At 40.9% G+C, this 24,615-nt stretch overlaps 1 protein-coding gene across 1 annotated transcript in view; it reads left to right on the top strand.

Annotated features, from left to right (window-relative positions):
* The first annotated feature begins 6,634 nt into the window (after window positions 1–6,634).
* The window catches only part of PAGE4 (PAGE family member 4), a 33,018-nt gene continuing 15,037 nt past the window's right edge, over window positions 6,635–24,615 (top strand). Inside the window, exon 1 of the mRNA XM_036460451.1 lies at window positions 6,635–6,993. Coding sequence (XP_036316344.1) covers window positions 6,989–6,993 — 5 coding nt within the window. The 5' untranslated portion in view covers window positions 6,635–6,988. The remainder of the gene's footprint in view (window positions 6,994–24,615) is intronic.

The following is a 24,615-nucleotide window of genomic DNA, read 5'->3' as shown; positions in this document are numbered from 1 at the left end:
TGAGAACAACTGTAACAAGTGGATAAGTTCTGCATATGCTTGGGAGGGGTATGAATTAGGGGAGGGAGCTATGGAACATTCAGTGTAAGTAAAGATGTAAGTCAGAAAGAGCAAAGAATGTTTATGAAACTGTGAACAAAGTGGTATTTTGCAACATGGCTGCAAGAGGGGCTGAGAGAGAATGAAAAATAGAAAGTCAATGCCAATGATAGAGAACCAAAACCACAATTGATAACTACCACATATTACCTGCTTTATATTGGCACTTTGCTAAGCACTTTTCACCCATTATTACATTAAAGCACACAAATCTCTGAATTAGGTATTATTGTTATTTCTATTCTACAGGTGAGGAAACTGAGGCACAGAAAGTTTCTATAGCCTGACCAGCATGGCTCAGTGGTTGTGCGTTGACCAGGCAGTCATGGTTTGATTCCCAGTCAGGGCCCATGCCTGGTTGTGAGCTAAATTCTCAGTGTGGGGTGTGCAGGATGCAGTCAATGAATGATTCTCTCTTATCATTGACTAGAGGCCCATTGTAGGAAGATTCCTGCAAGAATAGGGCTGCTCCACCTGCTTCCCTTCTTTGTCCGTTGTCCTGCTTGCTTGCTTCTCTGCAGCTCACTCCCTTCTGCAGCACCTGGCTTCCTTCTACACTGTCTTCAGTCTTCACTCTTTGCCTGGATATGCAAAATTAACCTCCATCTCGGTTGGGTTAATTTGCATACTCACACGTGATTGGCTGGTGGGCATGACTTGTTGGTGTAACAGAGGTATGGTCAATTTGCATGTTTCTCTTTTATTAGATAGGATGTTTCTATCTCTCTCTCCCTCTTCCTCTCTGAAATCAATAAAGATATATATATATTTTTTAAAAGTTTCTATAACTCAAGGTTTCAATCTAGAGTACTGGCCTATAACACCTGGTGCTGAGGAACTCTGTTTGGCATCAGAAGGAGCTAAGATGGGGGTTTTTATTATCTGGTCGGTCTGACTGCTTCTTCATACAATACCTTCCTGCATTCTTTCATTAAGTACCCTCCTTTGCTTTTCCACAGCTTACTTAAACTGTTAAATTCCACCATGGTCGTGTTCTTGAAGTATTGGTTCATGGGTGATTTTATATCCCAGCTCATCTCCTGTTTCCTTAGAAGGGATCTTGTCTGTACTTTTGTATTCCTCAGAACAGGCAGCTTAACTAACACACATGATTCACTTAAGTTCCTTCTTATTTTAATGCTTATAATGCTTGTTGACTGAGATTGAATGCCTTTATCATCAATTTCATCTTGGAAGGCAGCTTTTCTGTATATGTGCCTGATGCAGTGCTTGGCACTGGACCTTTGTGATTTCACTTACTTTTGTATTGTGCATTTCCATTTAATAAGATGAGAAAACTAATGCTCTTAGAGGTTAGGTAATGTGTCAAAGAATAACCCAAATACATATTTTTAATTATTATCACACTAACTTATTTGAATAGTAACTGATTTTATCTAACAAAGGATTTATCTACATGAAAGATGGATGAGGAAAGAAGGAGAATCACAGCCATATTTGGAAATGGTAAACTTTGCTCAAAGACATATTTTTAATTATTATCACACTAACTTATTTAAATAGTAACTGATTTTATCTAACAAAGGATTTATCTACATGAAAGATGGATGAGGAAAGAAGGAGAATCACAGCTATATTTGGAAATGGTAAGCTTTACTCTTCTCTTGTTGGGTGAGCAGACAACCAGTAACTGGCCAAATGGGGTATTCTGCCCTTAAGGAAAGCAAATTAAGTTGTTTCTGGATTCCTCAGAAGACCTTGGGAGTTTAATTCTGCGCAAATCAGGACAGGCTGTGCCTATGGTACATCTGTCACTGTCTTCAAAATTAGTACTTACATCTCAGCTCTGCCAGTCCTGCACCAGCAACTTTCCCAGAATTTCCCAACTACCCCTCTCAGTCACTCAGCAGCCAAACTTGATAACGAGGGCTGTAAGTTCTTTCTGAGGTTGATCACAAGCTAATTGTTGCTTTGAAATCATGACTGTGTAGCACCATTTAAGAACTGGATGTTAGATTGTGGAGGAGGGCAAGAGCCTAAGGATCATCATAATAAGAAATATTGGATCCACTTCATGTCCAATTTCTTAGTGCCTAAGCCCAACCAGAACAGCAATTCACAAGGATTAGTTTGATCAATATTAGGTAAGCAAGTGACTTTTTAATTAATTGATGGATTGGTCCACTTCTCCTAAGGTATTTATTCAGGAACAATAAGATGTGTTACTCATTGTCCAGATTCCAATCTGGCTGGCACGCAATTAAAACTTCTATCTGATAAATGTATGCTTGTCTGTTATACTTCTAGTGCTTGAGCTATTCCTTTTGCTATTTGAGCCAGAGTCTGATATAAATTATGGATAACAAGATGTAGTTCAGGAACTCCTAGACAGTATAAATCCTTGCACACATTAGTGAAATAGTGTGTTGGGTACCTCCTGGTAAGACAGCATGTCAAAATATTAACAAAACAAGCATTGGGAAGTTCTGTTTTGAATACTTGGAGATGCTGAATAATTAAACATGAAATGTATGGCATATTTTTGTGTGGCAAGCATAGGAAATACATTTGATTGATTACAGTGTTTCCCAAACTTTTGACATATGTGTACCCCTTCTATAATTTTCGTAACGCTGAGTACCCCTTGTACTCATGAGAACATAGAATTAGGCGCAGCTAAGCACGGTGCAGTGCATATCCCCACCAAACTCCGGTGCAGCGCGTACCCCCACCAAACTCTTCCCGTACCCCTGCAGGTACGCATACCACACTTTAGGAAACACTATATTACAGCAAAAGACAATCCCAGGCGTGCACATTGAAAAGGCAAAGGTGTGTTGTTTGTGCTATCATTGACACTGGCTTTCGTGTACCCATGGATGTACACCCTGGAGTTTAAATGTAGTACTTGTAGTTAAAAGGACCAGAAATGGTCCATTCCATTGCAATTCTAAGGAAGACTTTCATTGGTGTCTCTTCCCAGTAACTCCAGTCTCTTGACTGCCAATCACATAAAAGTGTAGCTGGTGATATTCTCTTTGAGAATGCAGCTTGCACCTGCTGAGCATGTGATGTCGTTCTTGACAATATTTGACAAGCCTGAAGTGTTAAAAAGATAAAGCCTGATAGAGCAGGAGTCACTACCATCTCACCAGTCCTCCTGGAATCATTTTATATGAGGAGGGCCTCTGAGGACTTTGAGATGAATATCACATTATTGTTTAGAGTTAATGGATAGATTTTGATTCCTCCATCCCATCTTTGTAGAAGTTCAGGACATGACTGGGAACATAAATTCTACCAGAGTCTTGTGGTGGGTCCTGGTCTCTAAATATTAAAGAAACACATGACTCTCTTGATTCTTAGGAATGCAATCTAATTTTGTATAGTAAAACCTCCTCCAAGAGCAAAGCAACACATTGATCACACATGAAGTGATTCAACACTGAAGCTCAGCTGGTGTGGCACAGTGGTTGAGCATGGCACAGTGGTTGAGCATGGACCTAGGAACCAAGAGACCGCTGGTTTGATTCCCAGTCAGGGCACATGCCTGGATTGTGAGCTCAATCCTCAGTAGGGGGCATGCAGGAGGCAGCCGATGGATGATGTTTCTCTCCTATCAATGTTTCTATCTCTTCCTCTCCCTTCCTCTGTCTCTAAAGAAAAATAAAAATCAATACAAACATATTAAAGAAAGGATTTTCTGGAAAAGATAGGTATGAAATCAATTTTCCTTCGAAGAAGTGACAGATATGCTTTGGTGAGAACAGGAGAAGGCTGTTAAAATATTATTTGCAGAAAAAGGTAAAATCATGACTCTCATCCTATATAATAAAAGCCTCATTATGCTAAGTGTCTGACCCTTAGTTCAACCATTTGACCAGTCGCTATTACATGCACTGACCATCAGGGGGCAGATGCTCTGACCAGTAGATTAGTTTGCTGCTGGTGTCCAGCTGATTGGGACTGGGCAAGATGGGCCGGACATGCCCTGAAGCCCTCCCACGGTCTCTCTCTGGCCCTGATCGTGCACCAGTAGGGTCCCTCTGCCTGGCCTATGACCTCTCACAATCCAGGACCCCTTGAGGGATGTTCACCTGCCAGGCCGAGGGACCCTACCAGTGCATGAATCTGTGTACCAGGCCTCTAGTACAGATATAAAAATGAACAAATGTTAAAGAATTAATTTTACTGCTATTAAAGAGAGCCAGAGCCTGACAATAGTTAAAACAGTAGAAACAGACTTTATTCAGGAACTTTTGTATTAGGGCTTGTAAACTAAATTAATTTTAGACTGTAATAAATAACAAAAAGCAACCTTGGCCAGTGTGGCTCAGTTGGTTGGAGTGTTTTGTCCTATGCGCTGGAAGGTTGCAGGTTTAATTCTTGGTCAGGGAACATACCTAGGTTGAAGGTTCGATTCCTGGTCGGGTGCATACAAGAGGCAGGCAATCAATGTATGTCTCTTCTCTCTCTCTTACCCCACCCTTTCCTTCCTTCCTCTCTAGTTAAAAAAAAAAAGAAAAAAGAAAAAGAAAAGAAAGAAAAGGAAAAAGAAAAAAGATAAAAAGCATTTTATTGAGCAAAAAAGAGCTGTAGCCCAGGAGACAGATTCATGTAGCAACTAACTTGTGTTCCATTGAGACAAAGGGGAGGCTACTGAAGTTTTCAATTAGGTCTATTTTATATAAATGGGATATACAAATTGTGTAGTTCTAATTGGACAGGGTAGGTCTCAGTCTGTTGGTTGAAGGATGAACCAGAGCTTGCCTGCAGTGGTTGACTTAAACAGGGCATAGTGTGAGAAGCTGAGAGTTCAGTCTGAGGTTATTTCCAATGTACAGAATACATGATGAGCCCCTGTCAGCAAATGGCCATTGGACTGCCATTATTCATAAAATTTGTGCCCTTCGTTGACCATGGGAAGTCACTCTCAGCAGATAAATTCCTTCTTGGAGTTCACATCAAATGTGTCTTTCTTCTTGGAATCCATAGGGTAGAGATCTCAGTATAGAACTGAGCTCAATTCCAAATTCAACAAAGACAGTTGGGGATTTGCAGCCTAGAAGTAGAAAGAGGCGGGCCAATGGTTGGAAAATTACTAAGAGGAGATGTCAACAGTAAGGATAACCTTGCTGAAGTCAGGCCTAACTGATCAGATATCAAGGGTGAGGAATTCTTGCTACAACTGGCCTAGGCAGGCCCCCCAAGGACATGGGGCCAAAGTCAAGGCCTAGTTGAGAAGAGGGTTCACAGTAGCCTGGTTGAGAGGTTGAGGAGAGTCTTTGTCACTTCTATGATATAAGAAAACCAGGCAGATGTTATAACAGCTTTAAAGAAAAATTAAAAACAGGACAGACTTCTATGAAGTAAAGGGATGTTGAGATGTATTGCAAAAGTTCACAAAAAATGGTTTTGCCACAAGGGGGAGGAAGTTACTTAGAAATACTACCAAACAAGACAGAATTCACATATCTATCAGTTACCTACCGCTTACAAAGAATTGCAAAGTAGCTCATGAACAGGACTAGAGCCCAGAAGGACATGCTATAGATAATACAGTTTTCCACTGTAACACAAATATTTCTCTATAAGGAACTTCTAGCAAGGCGAATGGAGGTGTGAAAGTCAGGGAAGTTAAAGAGAAGAAATTTAGGAAGAGTGAGGGAGTCACAAAAAAGAAGTTAACCAATTGAGTGAACTTGTAATATGATCAGCATGAGATGCAGTGATTTTTTTTTTTCAGGGTGAAAGAGAAGGTTTGATTTCAGATTCTCTAAATCTTTAATGCATGGAGTTTCTGTGTGTGCATATTTGATCCTAATCGCTTTAGGAATTCTATCAGATGATCTAGCTGCTTCTAGTTCCCGTGGATACAGATCTTTTTACTGAGCCAGGTCTTCTCTGAAGTTGTTCATTATCAGTGTGTACGTGTGGGTCAGGAGGGGGGAGGGATGGGGAAAGAAAGACGGAGATGAGAAATTTGGTATATTTTATATTTCTGCATTGGCTTTTATTTGAGAAATAACTCTACTCCTATTCAGATTTTCCCTCAGGGCAGTTTTTTTTTTTTTAAGGAGAAAATGGCATACTCTGTGCACATTCTTTTTCTTCATCATTTTAATGGCTACAACTTTGCTCAGATGAGCCAAAAGGAGTGGCCAGAGCTTCAGGAAAAACCTGCTGAAACAGAGGGACCAGGTTACATAAGTGGGGCCCCTAAGGGGTATAAATAGGTAAGAGGAGGAATGGGAATAGAGGTAAGCACCTTAGGGGAGGGCCGTGGGAATGTTGGAAGAGACATAGAAGACAAGAGAACTAATGGTTTAGTCAGGAAATGGGAGCCAAAATTCCACTCTTGCTAAAATGTATCCATGCTAATTTTGCTCAAAACCTTCCCGAACGCAGCTATCAGGGAGGAAAAAGTTTTCCTCAAACTTCTTAGGGTCCCTGGCTGGGTCTGAAAATTAAACTGACAAAGACGGATTAATAGGAGAAAAACATGTACATTTATTTAATATATGTTTCACATGTGTTAAAAACAAAATTCAACCAAGTAAATTTGAATATATAATTAGGCTTTTAGAGGAAAAAGAGGTCAGGGACAAGGCAAGAGCTTACTACCTTATTTTTTTTTGTGGGTGGAAGTTGTCTATCCTACCTCATTAGTGCCGGCCATGAAATTGCAGATTGAATGATTTAAGATTGTATTCCTGGGAGAGGCTGAAATTGCAATTAGGTTAGGTACTGAGTCTTGGTTTGATGATGTGGGTTTAGCACAAGAGGCTCCATTTTGAGCTTATCTCTTTAAAAAAAAAAAAAACACATGACACGAGATCCTTCATAAGGAAGTGAAGATCCGAAGAAACAGACCTGAATATTTTCATGAAGACTGGACAGTCGTAGAGGAATATGATAAGCAAGGGGTATGAGGTAAGTCAGTGTAGCCAACTGGCAGAAATTTAGCAAGTCCTGTTTGTTAGGATTTTTCTCATTGTCTCTTTTTCTTTGAAGATAAGGATGTTTTCCTCTGGGTATAGGCAGAGCACCTCTCACATGAGGGTTTTATGACCTGTTAGGGGAGAAGAATGGGGTTGAAGGTCAGAGAGACCTTCCTGCTGCTGTTTTCTCAGAATAAAATATTCAATATGCCAAGGTGCCATATTTCGGGGTAGTTTGTCTTGATCCTCATTAAGGCCAATAACATTAATATATATATATATATATATATATATATATATATATATATATATATATATATATATATATATATATTTCTTAATTGATTTTTTTTTATTTGAGAGGAAAGGAGAGGGATAGGGTCTCAGAAACATCTATGAAAGAAACATGGATCAGCTGCCTCCTGCACACCCCCCACTGGGTATGTGCCCTTGACCAGAATTGAACCTGAGACCCTTGAGTCCACAGGCTGACGCTCTATCCACTGAGCCAAACTGGTCAGGGCAAAGCCAAGAATCTTTATTTCACTTTTTATTAGAAAATATTTTTTATTAAAAATAATCTTTATAATTTCTTCTACAATAGAATTCCCATAGAAATCTTAGGTTTTTAGGATTTGAAGGGATAATTATGAACACTCATTGGATAATTTTTAAAAATGAGATAAGTTGACATATAACATTGTACAAGTTTCAGATGATTTAATACATTTATATATTGCAATATGATTACCACTGTAGTGTTAGCTAACATCTGTATCCCATCACGTAATTATCATTTTGGTAAGAACATTTAAGATCTAGTCCCTTAGAATTTTGAAGTATATAATACAGTATTTTTTACTATAATCATTATGCTGTGCATTCATTCTCTAGAACTTATTTTTCCCACATGATTGCAACTTTGTACCCTTTGACCATTTTCTCTCCAGCTATCCCTCCCCCAGCTCCAGGTAACCCCCATTATACTCTTTGTTTCTAAGAGTTTGGATTTTTAGATTCCACATATGTGTGAGATCATTCAGTATTTGTCTTTCTCTGACTTATGTCACTCAGCATAATGTCCTCAAGCTTCATCCATGTTGTTGCAAATGACAGGCTCTCCTTCTTTCTCATGGTTGAGTAATATTCCATCATATAGATATTCACATATAATCACACTGAATCATTTTCAGCACTCGTTCCAGGGTGTCTTTCAGGAGGTTAGTATGTGGCATCTTCGCTTTTTCACAGGTCACTGCCTTCAAAATGCTGTCACTAGCTATCTGCTTTTAGTTTATCCAATTCTACAAGTTTCCCTACCTCTTCAAGTGCCTGTAATCATCATTCCTTTCACACCCTTAGCAACATTAGCGCTATTGATGGTCTCTTTATGTTTTAAAATTGTGCTAATGGTCAAAAACTTTCCCTCCTTTGTTGTTTGGGAGACACCTTTTGTCATGCTGATACCTCAAAAGTGTTGTCATGTTGAAAACAGAAGTTTTGTTCCACAACCAAGACATCCCCCTCCTCCCCACTATACAGCTTGTTTGAGAACCAGTTTGTTCAACTTGGGAGATGTTCCAGAGGAACTGAGGTAGGCTGTATATGGGGGAACTAAGATAAAAGCTAGTTAGTTAAGTTTGTTATATAGATTCCTCTGGTGCCCTCTCTGGGCTGAGAAGAGTCTAGAAGAGTCTAGAATTGTCTCTAGTGATTCACCTCTCTCCTTCCTGTAGAGAGGGGACTGGAGGTGGAGGTGGGGAGGGGGGAGACACCTTTATAAATTTTGGTCCACTTTTTGGAAAATAGGAATGCAGAGAACTTTTCTTATATCTATCTGCTTCTTTTCAGTTGCCTTCAGTTCAAAATAATCCTTATGCCAAAGTGGCATATTCTTTTTAAAAATTTTAAATTCTTTATTGTTGAAAGTATTACATATGTCTCCTTTCCCCCCATTGACCTCCCCCCAGTGGCTCCCCCACCCTGGAGTGGCATATTCTGCTACTGTTCACTGTCTTTTGTCAGTTTAATTTTCAGGCTCTCAAGCACTGAAGCTAAGAGGGCAGAGGAAAAGTTTTTCCTCATTGATGTACCTATTGCAATAGTCCTGAATAACAAGTGTCAGAATAATGGCTTCTTCCTGAGAATTTTTTTCTTTAACAGAAAGGATTTTAAGAGTCTAAAAGCTAACTTCTGTCTCAGCTTCCTTCTTTCCCTTCAAAATTCTTTTATCATAAAAACTTTAAATATCTCTTTATTAGGCAAAATTACATTTGCAGATCATTTTGTTGAAATAAATGTTATTTTGAAGCTGTTATTTTTTATGCCTTTGCTTATTGAGCCTTCCCAGCACTAAAGCGTAGAAATATACTACAGCATAGAAAGAACAATTTCTACAAAATTCTCTTGCTTCTTTGAATTAGCAGCAATGGTTCAAGTTCCAAACAAGTAGCATTTGCCAAAAAATTAAGTGCAGGAAGGATAACATCCATGCTAGCTTTTGGGGGATTCAATTTTATGTATTCATTCAAGGGTGATTTTTTTCAGTACCTGTTTGCCAATCTTTCTGGGGGGCATTGAGATTAGAGTTGAGAATGAGACCAACATGGTCCTTGTCCTTCATAGTGCTTACAGTCTAGACCACATGTGTCAAACACAAGGCCCGCGGGCCAAATCCGTCCCTCCAGGCCTTGCAATGTGGCCCGCACCACGCTGTCATCACTGCACTCCGCTGCGTTTCCATCACAATGACAGTTTATGACTGTTCAGTAAACCATTCGGCCCGCGATTTAGGCTGGATTTTAGATTTTGGCCCCTTCTCTGATTGAGTTCGACACCCCTCGTCTAGACAAATAAAAACCTGGGCCTCTGATCAGGCCATCTCTACAGGCAGTTGCTAGGTGCTGACATAAATGCTTCTTCTGGCCTTTCAGGAGCTTCCCCTGTAGGGATGACAGAACCAGACCCACAAAAAGATGATTTCCTTACATTAAGGTAAAGTCTGAATTTAAAAAAAAATTGATTGCGATTGAGAACATTGGTTAGGGCCAGTGGTAATCTTAAAAACATTTTGATTGATTTTTAGAGAGGGAGGAAGTGAGAGGCAGAAATACCCAGGCAGCTGCCTCCTGCATGCTCTCTAGAGATTGAGTCCACAGCAGATCCTGACCCTGACCTGAAATCAAACTGGCAACCTTTCAGTGCACAGAACTACACTCAACCAAGTGAGCCACACCAATCAGGGCAGGTCCAGTGGTAATTTAAACAAACAAACAAAAAATTTAAACTACTTTTAGACTATATTTAGAGCAGTTTTCTGCTCACAGAAAAATTGAGTGGAAGGTACTGAGATTTCCCATATAGCCTCTGACGCCCCCATACACTCAGCCTCCCCCACTATCAACATCCTCCACCAGAATGGTACATTTGTTACAACTGAGCCTTTGTTAACTAACACACAATCACCCAAAGCCCACAGTTTATATGAGGGTTGACTCTTGGTATTGTACATTCTATGTGTTTGGACAAATATATAATGGCATGTAGTCACCATTATAGTATAAAACAGGGTGGTTTTGCAGTGGTAATTTTTGCTTTGTCTTCTTAGGTGCAATGTTAGTTCATTTCCTGAAGGGTTGATCTGAAAACCTCAAAGATGATTAGATGATATAGATGCTGTTAAAATCCCTAACAAGAGGGCCTGCTAATGATACCTATTATCTTCATTGGCTATATGACTAGCCCTCTATGTAGGAGGCACCTGCACTGGCTTAAAACAGTTCTCTTTTGAAATTGCCAGAGCAGGTTGGTCAGCATCATTCTTTCACCAAAGATCTGGAAGGGGCTGCCACATTTGGCCATGCAGGTTTCAAATCATGCGACACCAGGGGGCGCTATTCACATAGACTACAGTGTAATCACACTCCTTGGAGTTGGGCAATGAGGAAATGCAGACTTTGGGGAGAACCTAAAAGAATCTATTTAGAAGTTTTTAGCTCTATGTTTAACCAGGCTGCGCTAAAATCAGATTCTTATAGTTAAGGTCATTTTTAGATTCCCCTCTAGAGAGTATGAAAAGCAGTTTACAACAAATCATTTGCTTTAGGTAAGAGTTATTGATTATCTTTCTGTGGAAGGGCTTTCTTTAGCAATAGTCCTTCTGACAGAGGGGTGGAAAGACTCTGACATTTGATTTTAGAATTTCAAATATTGTGGCCCCAGATGAAAGATGAATGTGAGTGGGGGGTGTTAGATTTTAGGGAGAGAGGAAAGGGGGAGGGAGGGAGAGGGAAAGGGAGGGAGGGATGGAGGGAGGGAGGGAGGGAGAGAGAGAGAGAGAGAGAGAGAGAGAGAGAGAGAGAGAGAGAGAGAGAGAGAGAGAGAAACATTGATGTGATTGATGTGAGAGAGAAACATTGAACCCACAACTTAGGTATGTGCCCTGACCAGGAATTGAACCCACAATCTTTTGGTGTATGGTACCACTCAGCCAGGGCAAAAAAAACAAGACTCTGATGGTCATTTAGAAATATGCATTAGGGTGTATGGCAATGTTTCATTTTCATGAGTCTTCTATCAGTGGCTGGTTGAGAGTTTATGACAATAAAATTATGTCACCAAACTGAAGGCCCATGAAACTCATCATGTCAAGAATTAAATCCCACTCACTTAACTGATTAAATAAAGTGAAAATGTGAAAAAAAATGCTTTAAATGTCCCCCTGTTGTTTATATCTACCAATAAAGTTCTTCATTAAGCTTTCAGCAAAAACCATTCCATAAACAGGCTTTTCTTTCACCCTGGACTCACTAAGTTAAACGTCCTTTTCACTCCATCAATAAAGGATAGCTGCTGACTGATCACTTCAATCTTGTCTGCAAAATCTCCAGTTCTTAGATCATTGCCATAGCCTTTGCCGTATTGTTACTTTAGCTAGATTAGGGCTACAGAGACCAAGAAAATGGGTGGCTTTTATTTTTCTCCTTCAAGAAACCATCATAAAAGAATAGTAATCCTACGTAATTTGCAAAAAGTGAAACGGGTTTGATTTGTGTTACTTGAAGACTCTCAGAACAAGACTCTCAGAACACCTTGGTCATGAATTTTAGTAAATAATTTTGATTTCCTAGCACTTCATTTTTGTGTGTATTTCAATTACTGTTTAATCTTCGCTAATTCCTGGACATATGATTTCCTTCTCATGCTTTCTCTGCTGTATTTGAAGTCGCCCCGGTCCTGAATGCTAATTTCCAAGATTCCAGAGCTTCCAATGTAAGGTGAGGGAGCATATAGGGGATCACTGAAGGGTCCCTTAGACCAACTAGTAAACAAAGTCCTGTTTACAATGTGCTGGATTCTGTCATCTTCTGCCTCCACAAAACCTCTTTGTATATACCACTTGTTTCCTTTTCTTAAAGACACATCCTGAAACACTTATGAAATCAAGGCAGGGGAATATACATGCTTTTGTTTTTCCTTTTAAAAGTATTGTTTGTCCTCTGCTCACCTCCACCAACTCTCTCACATTCCCAACATCATCTAATCATCTTTAAAATATAAATGCCCACCTCCCCAAGGATCAAGAGGAGCCAGAGAAAAGCAAAACAGAAGAGGAAGATGCCAAGAAAGTTGTTGACACCCTAAAGATGATTTTTTTCCCCTTTAGAAGAACTGACCTTCCAGAGAAAGCAAATGAAAGTACCTTCCTCATCTTTGTGCTGTGAAATTACTAAAGTGCACATTATGTGCCAATACCCCTTGTTTTGTATTCATAACCTTAAACCAAAATGAATCTGTTGTCTCAGGGAGTCGGCACATTTGTTAATGGTGACTAACCCAGAGCCTAACTTGTTTAAGAGAACAGTTTTGGATGTAAACAACCACATGGAGAATTACCTTGTGGCCATGGGACATTATTCTCCTGCTTGCAGAGGAATAACACTCTCCATCCTGTTTTTGGGACCTTCTTCTCTGCTGTCTGAAGTGAAGTTTGCATGGCTAGAGAAAAGAGAGTCTTCAATCAATAGGGAGAAGATCCTATAGATTCATCAATGCATTCATTTAGTTAGTGAGCATTTTATTTTATTTTATTTTATTAATTTATTTTTAATTAAAAAATATATATTTTATTGATTTTTCTTACAGAGAGGAAGAGAGAGGGACAGAGAGTTAGAAACATCGATGAGAGAGAGACATCAACCAGCTGCCTCTTGCACACCTCCTACTGGGGATGTGCCCACAACCAAGGCACATGCCCTTGACCGGAATCGAACCTGAGACCTTTCAGTCTGAAGGCCGACGCTCTATCCACTGAGCCAAACCAGTTTCGGCTCGGCTTATTTTATTTTTTTAAAAATATATATTTTATTGATTTTTTACAGAGAGGAAGGGAGAGGAATAGGGAATTAGAAACATTGATCAACTGCTTCATGCACAGCTCCTACTGGATGTGCCCGCAACCAAGGTACATGCCCTTGACCTGAATTGAACCTGGGACCTTTCAGTTGACAGGCCGACGTCTATCTACTGAGCCAAACCGGTTAGGGCACTAGTGAGCATTTATTATGCACCAATTTTTAGTCCAGACTTTTACCATACATTTTTCTATTCGTACAGTTATTGGGGATGTATGGCTTATGAGTATCTGCTGAGGAATCATTTATGAAAAGTTCAAGGTCATTGCCCTTGAAGAGCTTTTAGTCCTGTCACAGAGAAAACAAATCAACAGTCATGTGAGTGACACAGTGACTAAATAGAGTGCTATAGAGGTATAGAGAAAGAGTCCCAAATGCAGGTGAGAAGGTGGCATCTCAGCTGAACTCAGGAAAACTACATACAGTAGGTACAGATTAGCCTGGTGAAGAAAGAGGCCATGTCACTTCAGGCTGAGGGAATAGCAGTGGAAAGGCCTAGTGGAAAGGTCTTATGAGTGTAAAGGGCACTGGGAGGCAGTGCAAAGGCATTGAAGAGTTGTAGAGAAGAGTGGATCTCATCCGATTTGTATCTTAGAAAGCTGTCTTTAGCTTCAATGTGGAAAACTGACGATGGAAAGGCAAGCCTGGAAGCAGAGAAATGAAGTTAGTGGTCTTTATGGCCCCTAAGGATGATGGTTCCTTGCTAGAAGATAATAGGATCAAAGATGGAGAGAAATTAATGTATTCAATATATTTTAGGGGAGAAGTCAACGAGATTGGCTGGATGATCAGATGTGGAGGAAGGGCAGATGTGGGAAAGAAAGAGGTTAAATGCAGAGCTTCTGCCTTCCAGGAGCCCACAGAATGCTTCAGAGACATAATCTGTAAACGCAAACCTTGGAATTCCAGGCAGTTTAGAGTGGTGGAAAGAATCTGGGTTTTGAAATGAGCCAAAATTGCCTGGTATTCCTGGCATACCTTGATTAAGCACACGATAAACCACTTGAACCCACTGCATCTCAGTCTCCTTATTACTTTACAGGTGGTTATGAGCTTTCTTTCATGTGTGAAAAGCCTGAGGCACCTAAGAGATGTTCTACAAATACTAGTATTTCTATATAATAATAATCATTATAATTATTACTCTAATACTAAGAAAATAATACCAGCATTATTATGTAAAACCATTAAAATAAATATGGGTTAATATATATTCGGGGGGGGGGGGTCAGGTATATATTAAAGAATATTTTTCTCTTAAAAGATTCTAAGGAATAGAAAACTATTGCACAACGAGGGAATCAAATAGAAGTACATTATCATGCTTCAGAATGTCCCTGGGCAATGGGTTTCACAACTCCTTGCATCAACATTTTATCCTCATGATCAAGAAATTCTTCTGCATACCTGCCATTCCTCTTGCTTTATTTGTTTGCTTTGTTCCAGTTCCCTTAGACTTTTCCTTGCTTTTCCAAGTGCAGTCACTCTCTTGTCAAGAAATGGTTTATCAATATTGTCTCAGACCCTTTTGTGCTGGGACTAACTGTATTGCTCTGATTTCTTAGCTTTGCCTGAAGAACATGTTGACTTATTGCCTAGAATTGGCATTATCTTCTCTATATTCCCTGCTCATCAGTCTTCTATTTAGAGAAAATATTTACATATTTAAATTCTTTTTCAAAATGTCCTTCTTTTTTTTTAAAAACAAACAAACACATTTTTATTGATTTCAGAGAGGAAGAGAGAAATAAAAACATAAATGATGAGAGGGAATCATTGATCAGTTGTCTCCTACATGTCCCATACTGGGGATCAAGCTCTCAACCTGGACATGTGCCCTTGACTAGAATCGAACCCAGGACCCTTCAGTTTGCAGGCTGATGCTCTATCCACTGAGCCAAACTGGCTAGGGCTAAATATTCCTTTTCTATTGGAAGTGTCCTGGAATTAGTGACAGTGATTATACAACATAGTGAATATATTAAAAACTACTGAATTGTATACTGTAAATTGTGAATTTTATGTTATGTGAATTATATCTCAATAAAATAAAATAAAAATGAAAAGCTTTGGTGGGACAAAAAGCTCCATTCTCCTTCTGATGTTTTTTTTTTTTTTTTGTGTGTGTGTGGCTTAACTTGAATTTGTTTCCTGGGCCACATTGCCCAAGCCCAAGCATCCAGAGAAGCTGTTCTAGATCCTTGATCCTTGGAAATATCCTCATTTTATAGATGGGAATCTGAGGCAAAAAGAGGTGGTTGATTGGTCCAGAATCACCAAGCTGCCACGTGCTACACAGAATTGATGGGCCAGCATAAGCTGGCTGCAGCAGGCAACTGGAGTTGGCAATTTCTATCTTCAGTGTCTCCAATCTCCTTCTTTGGGGGACCTGCAGCCAGCCCTTGCTCGATTCTACTTTTCCCTCTTCTGATCAAATTTGCTTCTGAAAAGGTCTACTTTTGCACATATGAGCGGTTTACAGCTTTCTGGGAGATTTCCATTTGAATCCTTATCTGTATGTAGGAACTGAAAGGGGTCGTGGTGGTAAAGCAGGTGCTAAATAAGCTGGTGAAGCAGCTCAGGGAGGGAGTGATCTGGATCCTCCTCAGAGCTCCTCCAGGGCTGTTACATCGCTGCTATCTATGCTGTCTCTACCTAAAGCCAACAGTACATCTGAATAATGAGCCAGTTCCACCTGTCAGTTATCTGTGAGGCTTCACTGCTCAGTGTGTGCAATACCCACAGTGTATGAGGCTATATGGCCTCTAATGTGGTCCTGCCCACAGATTGCTGGCAGACCTTGGCTGGATTATTCTGAGCCTCAGTATCCCATATTTTATAGGGTTAAATGTAAGCAAGTGTGTTTTTAGTCCAGCATAGTGCCCAGATTGTAGAGCTTTGCAAATTGTTTTCTCTTCGATTTTAAGTCAAACACTCAGAGCATGGCCCATGTTTTCATTGAAGTTCCTGTCTTTAGTCCTAGTCTTTAAGGCATTGAGAAAGGAAGAAAAAGAGAAAAGAAAGGAAGGAAGGAAGGGAAGGAAGGAGGGAGGGAGGGAAGAAAGAGAGAAAAAAAAGAAAGCGAGCTTGGGATAGGTGGGACTTGTAATGAGTCAGTGTGCCACAAGAAATCTTGAATATGCTGCCTGTAGTGGATTGAATTGTGTCGTCGTGTCCCCCCCCCCTCCCCCCCGCCCAAATGATACGTTCACGTTTAAACATCAATGCCTGTGAATGCAACCTTGCAGGGTGCAGCTACGGGGTCAAGCCTCTGACCTGTGGCAGGGCCACAAACAAGCCCCAGTTTGGAGGGCACAGCCCTCTTGGCATAATTAAGCTTGACCTTATGACCTCCCTAGATCCTTCCTGGGTAGCTGATGGGCTGTGGGAGGTGCAGCAAGTGTTGCCAAAACAAGTGAAACTCACAAGAACATCGTAAGCATGTTGACCACTTCCCTTGTTTTGCTCTGTGCGCTCTGGCCATAAAATGAAGCTGCTGCTCACAGGCTGGGTCCCTCTGTGTCCTCACTCAGGCACAAATGAACCTAACCAGCCTCAACTGTATGCTCTTGTCTGTCTTCTTTAATCCCTCACCACCCCTCCTCAGGTTCACCCCTGGCCTTGCTGGATGTGGTTCACAACCTTATATGGACATAGCGTCTTTGTAGAGCTTATTAAGTTAAGATGAGATCATCCTGGATTTAGGGCTCTACATCCAATTATTTATCCTATATAATAAAAGCCTAATATGGTAAGTGTCCAACCAATTATTTGATCTTTCGACCAGTCGCTACGACCTGCACTGACTGCCAGGGGGCAGATGCTCTGACCTGTAAGTTAGCTTGCTGCTAGGTTCCTGCTAATTGGGACTGAGCGAGATGGGCCAGACCCTTCCTGGAGCCCTCCCACGGTTCCTCCCCAGCCCCCATCGTGCATCAGTGAGGTCCCTCCGCCTGGCCTGAGCCCTTTCCCAATCCAGGACCCCTTAGGGCAGGTGTTGGCTCTGGAGTCTGGAGCCGCATGCGGCTCTTTTGAAGCTTTACCGCGCGGCTCCGACAACTTGCAAGCCTGTGTGAAAATGAAGGTAAAACGTCTTACAGCCCTGATGTGCTGACACTGTGCACGGAGGTTCAGGAGCAAAAATCCCATTAACCAGATAAATTATTTTAATTAGCTATTAATTTGCAAAAATATATTTTACATTGTTAAGTGAAAAAGTCCTTTTTTTCTTCAGATTGACAGCTAACTGCATGAACCGGTATATAGCATTAAGGTAAGAAACAATATATGCAGTGTTATATTTGTTTTAAATGTCGCAATGGTTTTGCGGCTCCCAGGTTTGTTTTTTTTTTCCTTCGGAAACGGGTCCAAGTGGCTCTTTATGTCTTAAAGGTTGCAGACCCCTGCCTTAGGGGATGTCGGAGAGCCAATTTTGGCCTGATCCCCGCAGGCCAGGCGGAGGGACCCCACCGTGCTCTGGGCCTCATTGCAGAGGTCGTGGGTCTGGCCCTTACAGAAACTTTTTGGCTGGATTAGCTAAATGATGAGACGTGCAGGATCTACTGGCTGCGGCCCCAATGTCTGGTGCCTGTGCCTGCCCATCTGCTGACTACTAATTTCCAGTGGAGGCAGTAAATTTTCCCGCCACCACTCTCAGCTGGGAAACCAGCCCCAGCTTCCCTCCTTCTGGGCGGACAGTAGCGCCAGCGGGCAACCTCCGGGTAGGGAAGGAGGTGAAGGAGCAGTTCAGGTGGGAAGAAGGTTCCCACCACCACAGGACTCTGCCTGGGCGGAGGCCTGACTGTTGAGCAGGGTCCTGCCCTAGGCCAACTAGATTCCAGGCTAAGTAAGCCCTGTTTGCTAAATAATTGCATATTGCAGCTAAATGCCCACAGGTCATCAGTTACCGCCAAACTTAGGGTAAAGTGAGATGAAAGAAGCAAAACAGATACAGAGAGAAAGTGACATAATATTGGGAGAGGAGAAGAGAAGAGGGAACCCGATCCCCGGGTGCATCAACCAAAAATCTCCCTCTCGCAATACAGGACCCCTCGGGGGATGTTGGAGAGCTGGTTTCAGCCCGATCCTACAGGCCAGGCCGAGGGACCCTAGTGTTCTTATAAGAGAAAGGAGGGTCAGGTTTGAGACACAGATACACAAAGACAGAAGAGAAAGCCCCGTGAACATGCAGGCAGAGATTGGAGTTATGTTGCTACAAACCAAGGAATGTCTGGGGCCCACTGAAGCTGGAAGAGTCAAAGAAGGATTTTCCTCTGATTCATTATTATTTTTTATTGATTTCAGAGAGAAAGGGAGAGGGAGAGATAGAAACATTGATGAGAGAGAATTATTGATCGGTTGCCTCCTGCACACCCCATGGGCACCGGGGATCAAGCCCACAACCCGTGCATGTGCCCTGACCGGGAATTAAACCTTGACCTCCTGGTTCATAGCTCAATGCTCAAACACTGACCCGGGTGGATTCTCCTCTAATTTAGAAAGAGCATGACCCTGATGACACCTTGATTTCAGACTTCTGGCCTCCAGAACTGTGAGAGACTACATTTCTGTTGTTTAAGCTGTGTTAATTTGTTATGGTAGCCATAGGAAACTAATGCACTGCCTGAATAAAGGACAATTATTTATGCACTGACAAGTCCAGAGAAACTAGCATCCATGTTTTCTAGTTCGTTCCCATCTGGATGTGAGCAATCAGGAGAGGCAGGAAGTCTTGCAGCACCCATTTTGTCTCTCTCCCCAGCTCTGGGCAGAGCTGGCACCTGCACAGGAATGCTCCCACCCATACCCAGATTGCATATGATGGAGTTACCGAATGTGATGTGTTACCTGGGGGGGGGGGGGGGGCATCTATGCACCTCTTCACATAGAGGCAGAATAATCACATGGCACTATAAATATTCTCTCAGTAAGGTCTGGCCTGAAGCACAATGACAGGTGTGGTAATTACATCTCTCCAGGAAAGCAAATTGCTAATTATCACAGTTCTAAGCAGTAGCTGACAACTTTCTCCTTTGACCAATAAACTTCTTGAAATTGTTTTGATGAAATAGGATCAATATGAATTTCCTTTTTATGCATTATGTCTGTCAATTGAAATAGAAAGCCATTACCAATTTTCAGAAATAGATAGATTTCCCAGCGAGAAGGTTAGGGAGAGGTGGGGGAGATAAGAGATCAACTGAAGGACTTGAATGGATGCATATAAGAATAACCAACGGGGGAAAAAAGAATAACCAATGAATGCAAAAGATTGGGGGGTGAGGGCATTATGGGAGTGGGATGGGGGCGGTCAATGGTAAGATATGTACACATATAATACCTTAATAAAATATTATAAATAAAGAAAAAAAATAGATAATTTATGATCCTACCCCCACCCCCCGAACTTACAGAAACAAATGAAAGGTTGCTGTACTTTGAGAAGAGGACAAATAAGAACCAAGCCCTGCTGACTCACATGGACAGTTTTGTCTCTGTGCCTGCAGTGCTGTGTGTGTGTGTGTGTGTGTGTGGTGTGTGCACGCATGCCAGAGGGAACTCAAGGTGGCAACCTCTTCACAACTCCTGTCTCATAGGCAATTGCTTACCCCACCCCTCATCATTAGAAAAAAAATACTTGAAATATATAGCATCTAAAAGTGCTAAAATATACAGTGGGCCCACATAGCAGTGATTTATGCCTGTGACACCCCACAGCAAGAACCAACAAGGAGAGAGCTGGGCTTCTTGCTGTCTGTCACAGTGACTCATTGTCTACACACCAAAGGCTATATGACAGAGGCAGGGGATGTCTGTGCCCTCCTGTTAGCTGGAAGCCACTTGGTACCTCAGCTCTGAGGTTTCCTTTGAAGACAGAGGGAGTGGAATGTGTACAGATTTTAACAGTGTTTCTCACTTCCGATCTTCAGCAAAGCTAAAGGACCCACTTCCCAGAGTGACCCTATCTCACACTTAGATTAACACATAATTCAGTCCATCCCTCTTAGAGAAGCTTACCAGTGGGGCCTCTGTCCAAACGCCAGGAACAAGAGCAGAATATTCAGCTTGTTTTCTTGCAAAGAACTCTGAGTAGTACTTGGCCTGGATGTGCTCCCATTCAATGCCTTTTATTTTATTTATTTTTATTTTTAATATATTTTAATTGATTTTTTCACAGAGAGGAAGGGAGAGGGATAGAGAGTTATAAACATCGGTCAGCTGCCTCCTGCACACCCCCTACTGGGGATGTGCCCACAACCAAAGTACATACCTTGACCGGAATCAAATCTGGGACCCTTCAGTCCACAGGCCGACACTCTATCCACTGAACCAAACCAGTTAGGGCCATTCAATGCCTTTTAATGAAGCAAACTCTTACTTGGTAATAAGCAAGAAGTAGATCTGCTATGTATTTTGCCATCTTTAACTAATCTTTACATGAGTTTTCAACATATTTGTTAAAGAGAAATGTTTGGACAAGATTGGGGAGGTGCAACTCTGGTTTCTCTTTAAATTTCTACTTGGGTGGAATCAAAGAACCTAAATGCCTTTAGAGTTTTAACTTTATCCAGGAAATATATGACAGTCGTGTGTGTGTGTGTGTGTGTGTGTGCACACGCACGCGCGCACACATGCAGTTGGCTGGTTGGCCTCAGCCCCCGTCAAACTCCTGGTTAAACAGACAATTTGCATATTAGCTTTTTATTATATAGGATACGGTGTCCCCCTAAAAAATGTCTACACCTACATTGAATAATTCTAAAGGTAATGCTTATTCAAAATGTATTTCATTTAAAAAAATTGAGCTATCAGCTATTAAAGTGTGTATATATTTTTTGGGGACAACCTGAATATCAGGTGCTGTGATGGACAGAAGGAGGGAAAGAAAAACACAAGGCTGGAAAGTAAGTTCAATCCAGTTGAAATCCAGCTGGTCTGACCTTGGCAAAGGTTTCCTCTCATTGAGTCTCAAGGCCTCCATTGGCAACTCCAGAGAATGAATTCATCTTTACTAAAGAACCATGCAATCTTGTGATTCTATAATCACAAGTACAGCAATAAGATGCTTTTCCATACTTAGGCTGCCAATTGGAGAATGCATTCTGCTTTCATTTCCTAATTTGCTGGTGGAAAAATTTAAGCTAGGTTTGAGAGGCCCAATTCAAGGCTTTGGTTTATAACTTCCTATTGCATTAACTGCCTTGTAGGATGTATGTTGGCATTATATCGGCCTATTCTGTCATTCTGAATGATATGATTGGGCATGAATGTTACATTATTGAAATATTTTGCAGTCTTCTCAGTGAGATTTATACTTTCTCGGCATATGTAGTATTGTTTTATTTAGTTCCTGCCTATTACCAAAATTTGAAACAGTTTACATTAAAAACATAGGAATAGCAATCTTAAACCAGGAGAAAAATTTGGGCAGAGGAATCTCTGAGAGGCATTCCAAAACCAATGGCTGGTGAAAATTAAACCTCTTCTTTCTTTCCCCTCTATCTGGCTTAAAACGAATTGAGCCAGTTTTCTGAAACCTAAAGCCAAAAGCATCATAAGGGATACATTATTTAATTCTCATGGTAATTCATTAGGTATGAACTAGTTTTGCCTCCATTTTACAGATGAAGAGACTGGGGAATAGAAGGGATAGGAAAATTGCCTAAAGTCACACAACTGATAAATATTAAGAAAACCTGAATCCAGTGGCTGTACCATCAACCATTATAATATATGCTGCTAAGTGTGAAATCAAATTTTCAACTAGGTCTGTTTGACTTAAACTCCATTGATATTGACTACTAGACTATGCTACCTATGATAAAAGTGATGATGATCATGATAATAACAATAATAATTATAGCTGACATTTATTGAGGTTTTTTATAGTATTACAGGTTTAGTCTAAATATTTTAAATTAATTGACTCATTTAATCTTCATAAAACCCTATGAGGTGGGTATGAGTATTATTCACATTTAATAAATATTCATTTCTATTCATATTCATAAACTGAAGGACAGATAATTTATTTTTAAGAATTTTCAATTAAGATATGACTCATGCCCTATAAAACTTACCCTTTTAAAATATAAAATTTAGTAATTTTTAGTATATCCACTATGTTGTACAACTATCACCACTATGCAATTCCAGAACATTTTCATTATCCCCCAAAGAAAGCCTTATGCATTAGCAGTCACTCTCCATTCTTCCTTCCCTCTAGCCCTTGGCAACCATTAATCTACTTTCTGTCTCTATGGATTTTCCCATTCTAGACATTTCATACAAATGGAATCATACAATATGTGGCCTTTTGTGTCTGGCTTCTTTCACATGGAATAGAGAAAAACAGCTACCACTTAAGGGTTGCCATGACAACCATGTTCTAAGCACTGCTATCAGGAGCTCTATGTGCATTATCTCTAATCCTCCCAATGACCCTGTGGCAGAGTAGAACTATTATCTGCCTTTTAATGAGGAGACTGAGTCACAGAGCTGTTCAGTATCTTGCATAAAGTACGACAGCTAATAAATGGCAGAGTTAAAATGCAGACCCAGATCCATCTGTGTCCAAATCCCACACCCTTTGTGCTCCATCCTTCTGCCTCAGGATAACAGGTAGGGGGGTAAGTAACATGATGGTCTTGAAGCCAGGGCAAAGAAGTCAAGACAGCCTGATTTTGAGAAATACAGCTCCAAGCTCTCTTGATCTTAGTGCCTGGTAGTGGGGTGAAGTTAGGGAGCACTCTCTTCCCCAACCTGGGCTCTAGACCTCAGCAAACTTGTCTGCTGAGGCCCTGCTTGATCTCTTTTCTCTGAAGCTCCCTTAATACCCTGGTACAGTCTGGTTTTACTCAGTTTGGACATTTAAGTTGAAGAACTTGTATGTAGGAATTTCTGTATTTCTTCATCTGGCTTTGAGTTACACCTGGAATCATGATGAAGCAAGTCAAGACTTCTGTAAAGGGAAGAACAAAGTCGGTGGAAAAATTTCAAGCATTCTCTAAAATCTTCAGCTTGGGCAAATTTCCTTCTGGGACTCATTGAATGGACACCAGCTTTCCCTACTGTAGATGGGCACTAGCTCATATATGTTTCTACAAGAGGAGGTTTTGGAGTTGCCCAATGGTTTGTTGCACGGAGACCCATTTATGTGTTGATCTACACTGACACTTTCTCCCAACATAAAGCTCTTTAAGGTGTGGCCTAGTGGGATCTGGGATAATGCACTTAGAAAAGAGAGGATCGTGTTTAATTGGTAAAACAGATTTGCATCATTCAGGGGTGATAATTATTCTTTGATGGCTTTGGAGGATTTCATATAAAAGAAAATCATATCGAGAAGAGCAGACCCCTAGAATGTTAGAGCTGAAAGTGACCCTCAAGATCAAATATTCAGCCTTGTTTTTAGTGGCAAATAAATTTACCAAGTCCAAGAAAGAAGTGTGAACAGGGCCAGAGTGCATGTAGTATCTGTGGATGCCAAATGGGACACCCTACAGGGGTCATGGTGCTCTGGATGCTTTACCCTGTCAAGCCTCGGCCCCAGTGATACCTGAATTCCAGTGACACAAACATACAGGTGGAGCTCAGTATATCATAGATTCTTTGGCCCTTGTTGCTGCCACATCATTGGTTCTTTTTTTTATGAAAATTTGTCCTCTGTAGGGTGGGCTCCAGTTACCAACCAGAAAACTGATATGACAATGATGACATCATTTCAGAAAATCCAGGGAGTGGTGAAAATGACTTGTGCTCTAGTGATTTACGAGGACTCTTTGGGGTGTCAGATGCCCCCAGCTGCCACCTCAAAGTCACTCATCTGATGTGCCCCTTCTCCCTCTAAAGAACCAACAGGGCAGCCTTATAAGGGAAGAGGAGACAGTGCAGGTTCATAGAGCAGAACCAAAATACCCAACACTACAATTACCAGTAGCTCTCCCCATTGGCCAGCCCCAAGAGCTCTTATTTATATACTGTACAAAAGCAGATGTTTGTACTAATACTTGTAGACAATGAAAAATTAAACACTGTTTTCCATTCTCTGTATAAGAAGATATAGAAGTGGATACTACTTTCCTAAAAATAGTGCCTTCAAAAAAAGTTTAATTATCTGGAAAATGCAGGTCTAACCAGCTCATTTCTTCAGATTGCTGGACTGATTGCTGTTAACACAGCTAGAGGCCTTTAAGAGTCAC

The sequence above is a fragment of the Pipistrellus kuhlii genome, unplaced genomic scaffold (assembly GCF_014108245.1).
Source record: "Pipistrellus kuhlii isolate mPipKuh1 unplaced genomic scaffold, mPipKuh1.p scaffold_m20_p_32, whole genome shotgun sequence".
Taxonomy (NCBI): Eukaryota; Metazoa; Chordata; class Mammalia; order Chiroptera; family Vespertilionidae; genus Pipistrellus; species Pipistrellus kuhlii.
This window is presented reverse-complemented; position numbering and strand designations above follow the sequence as displayed.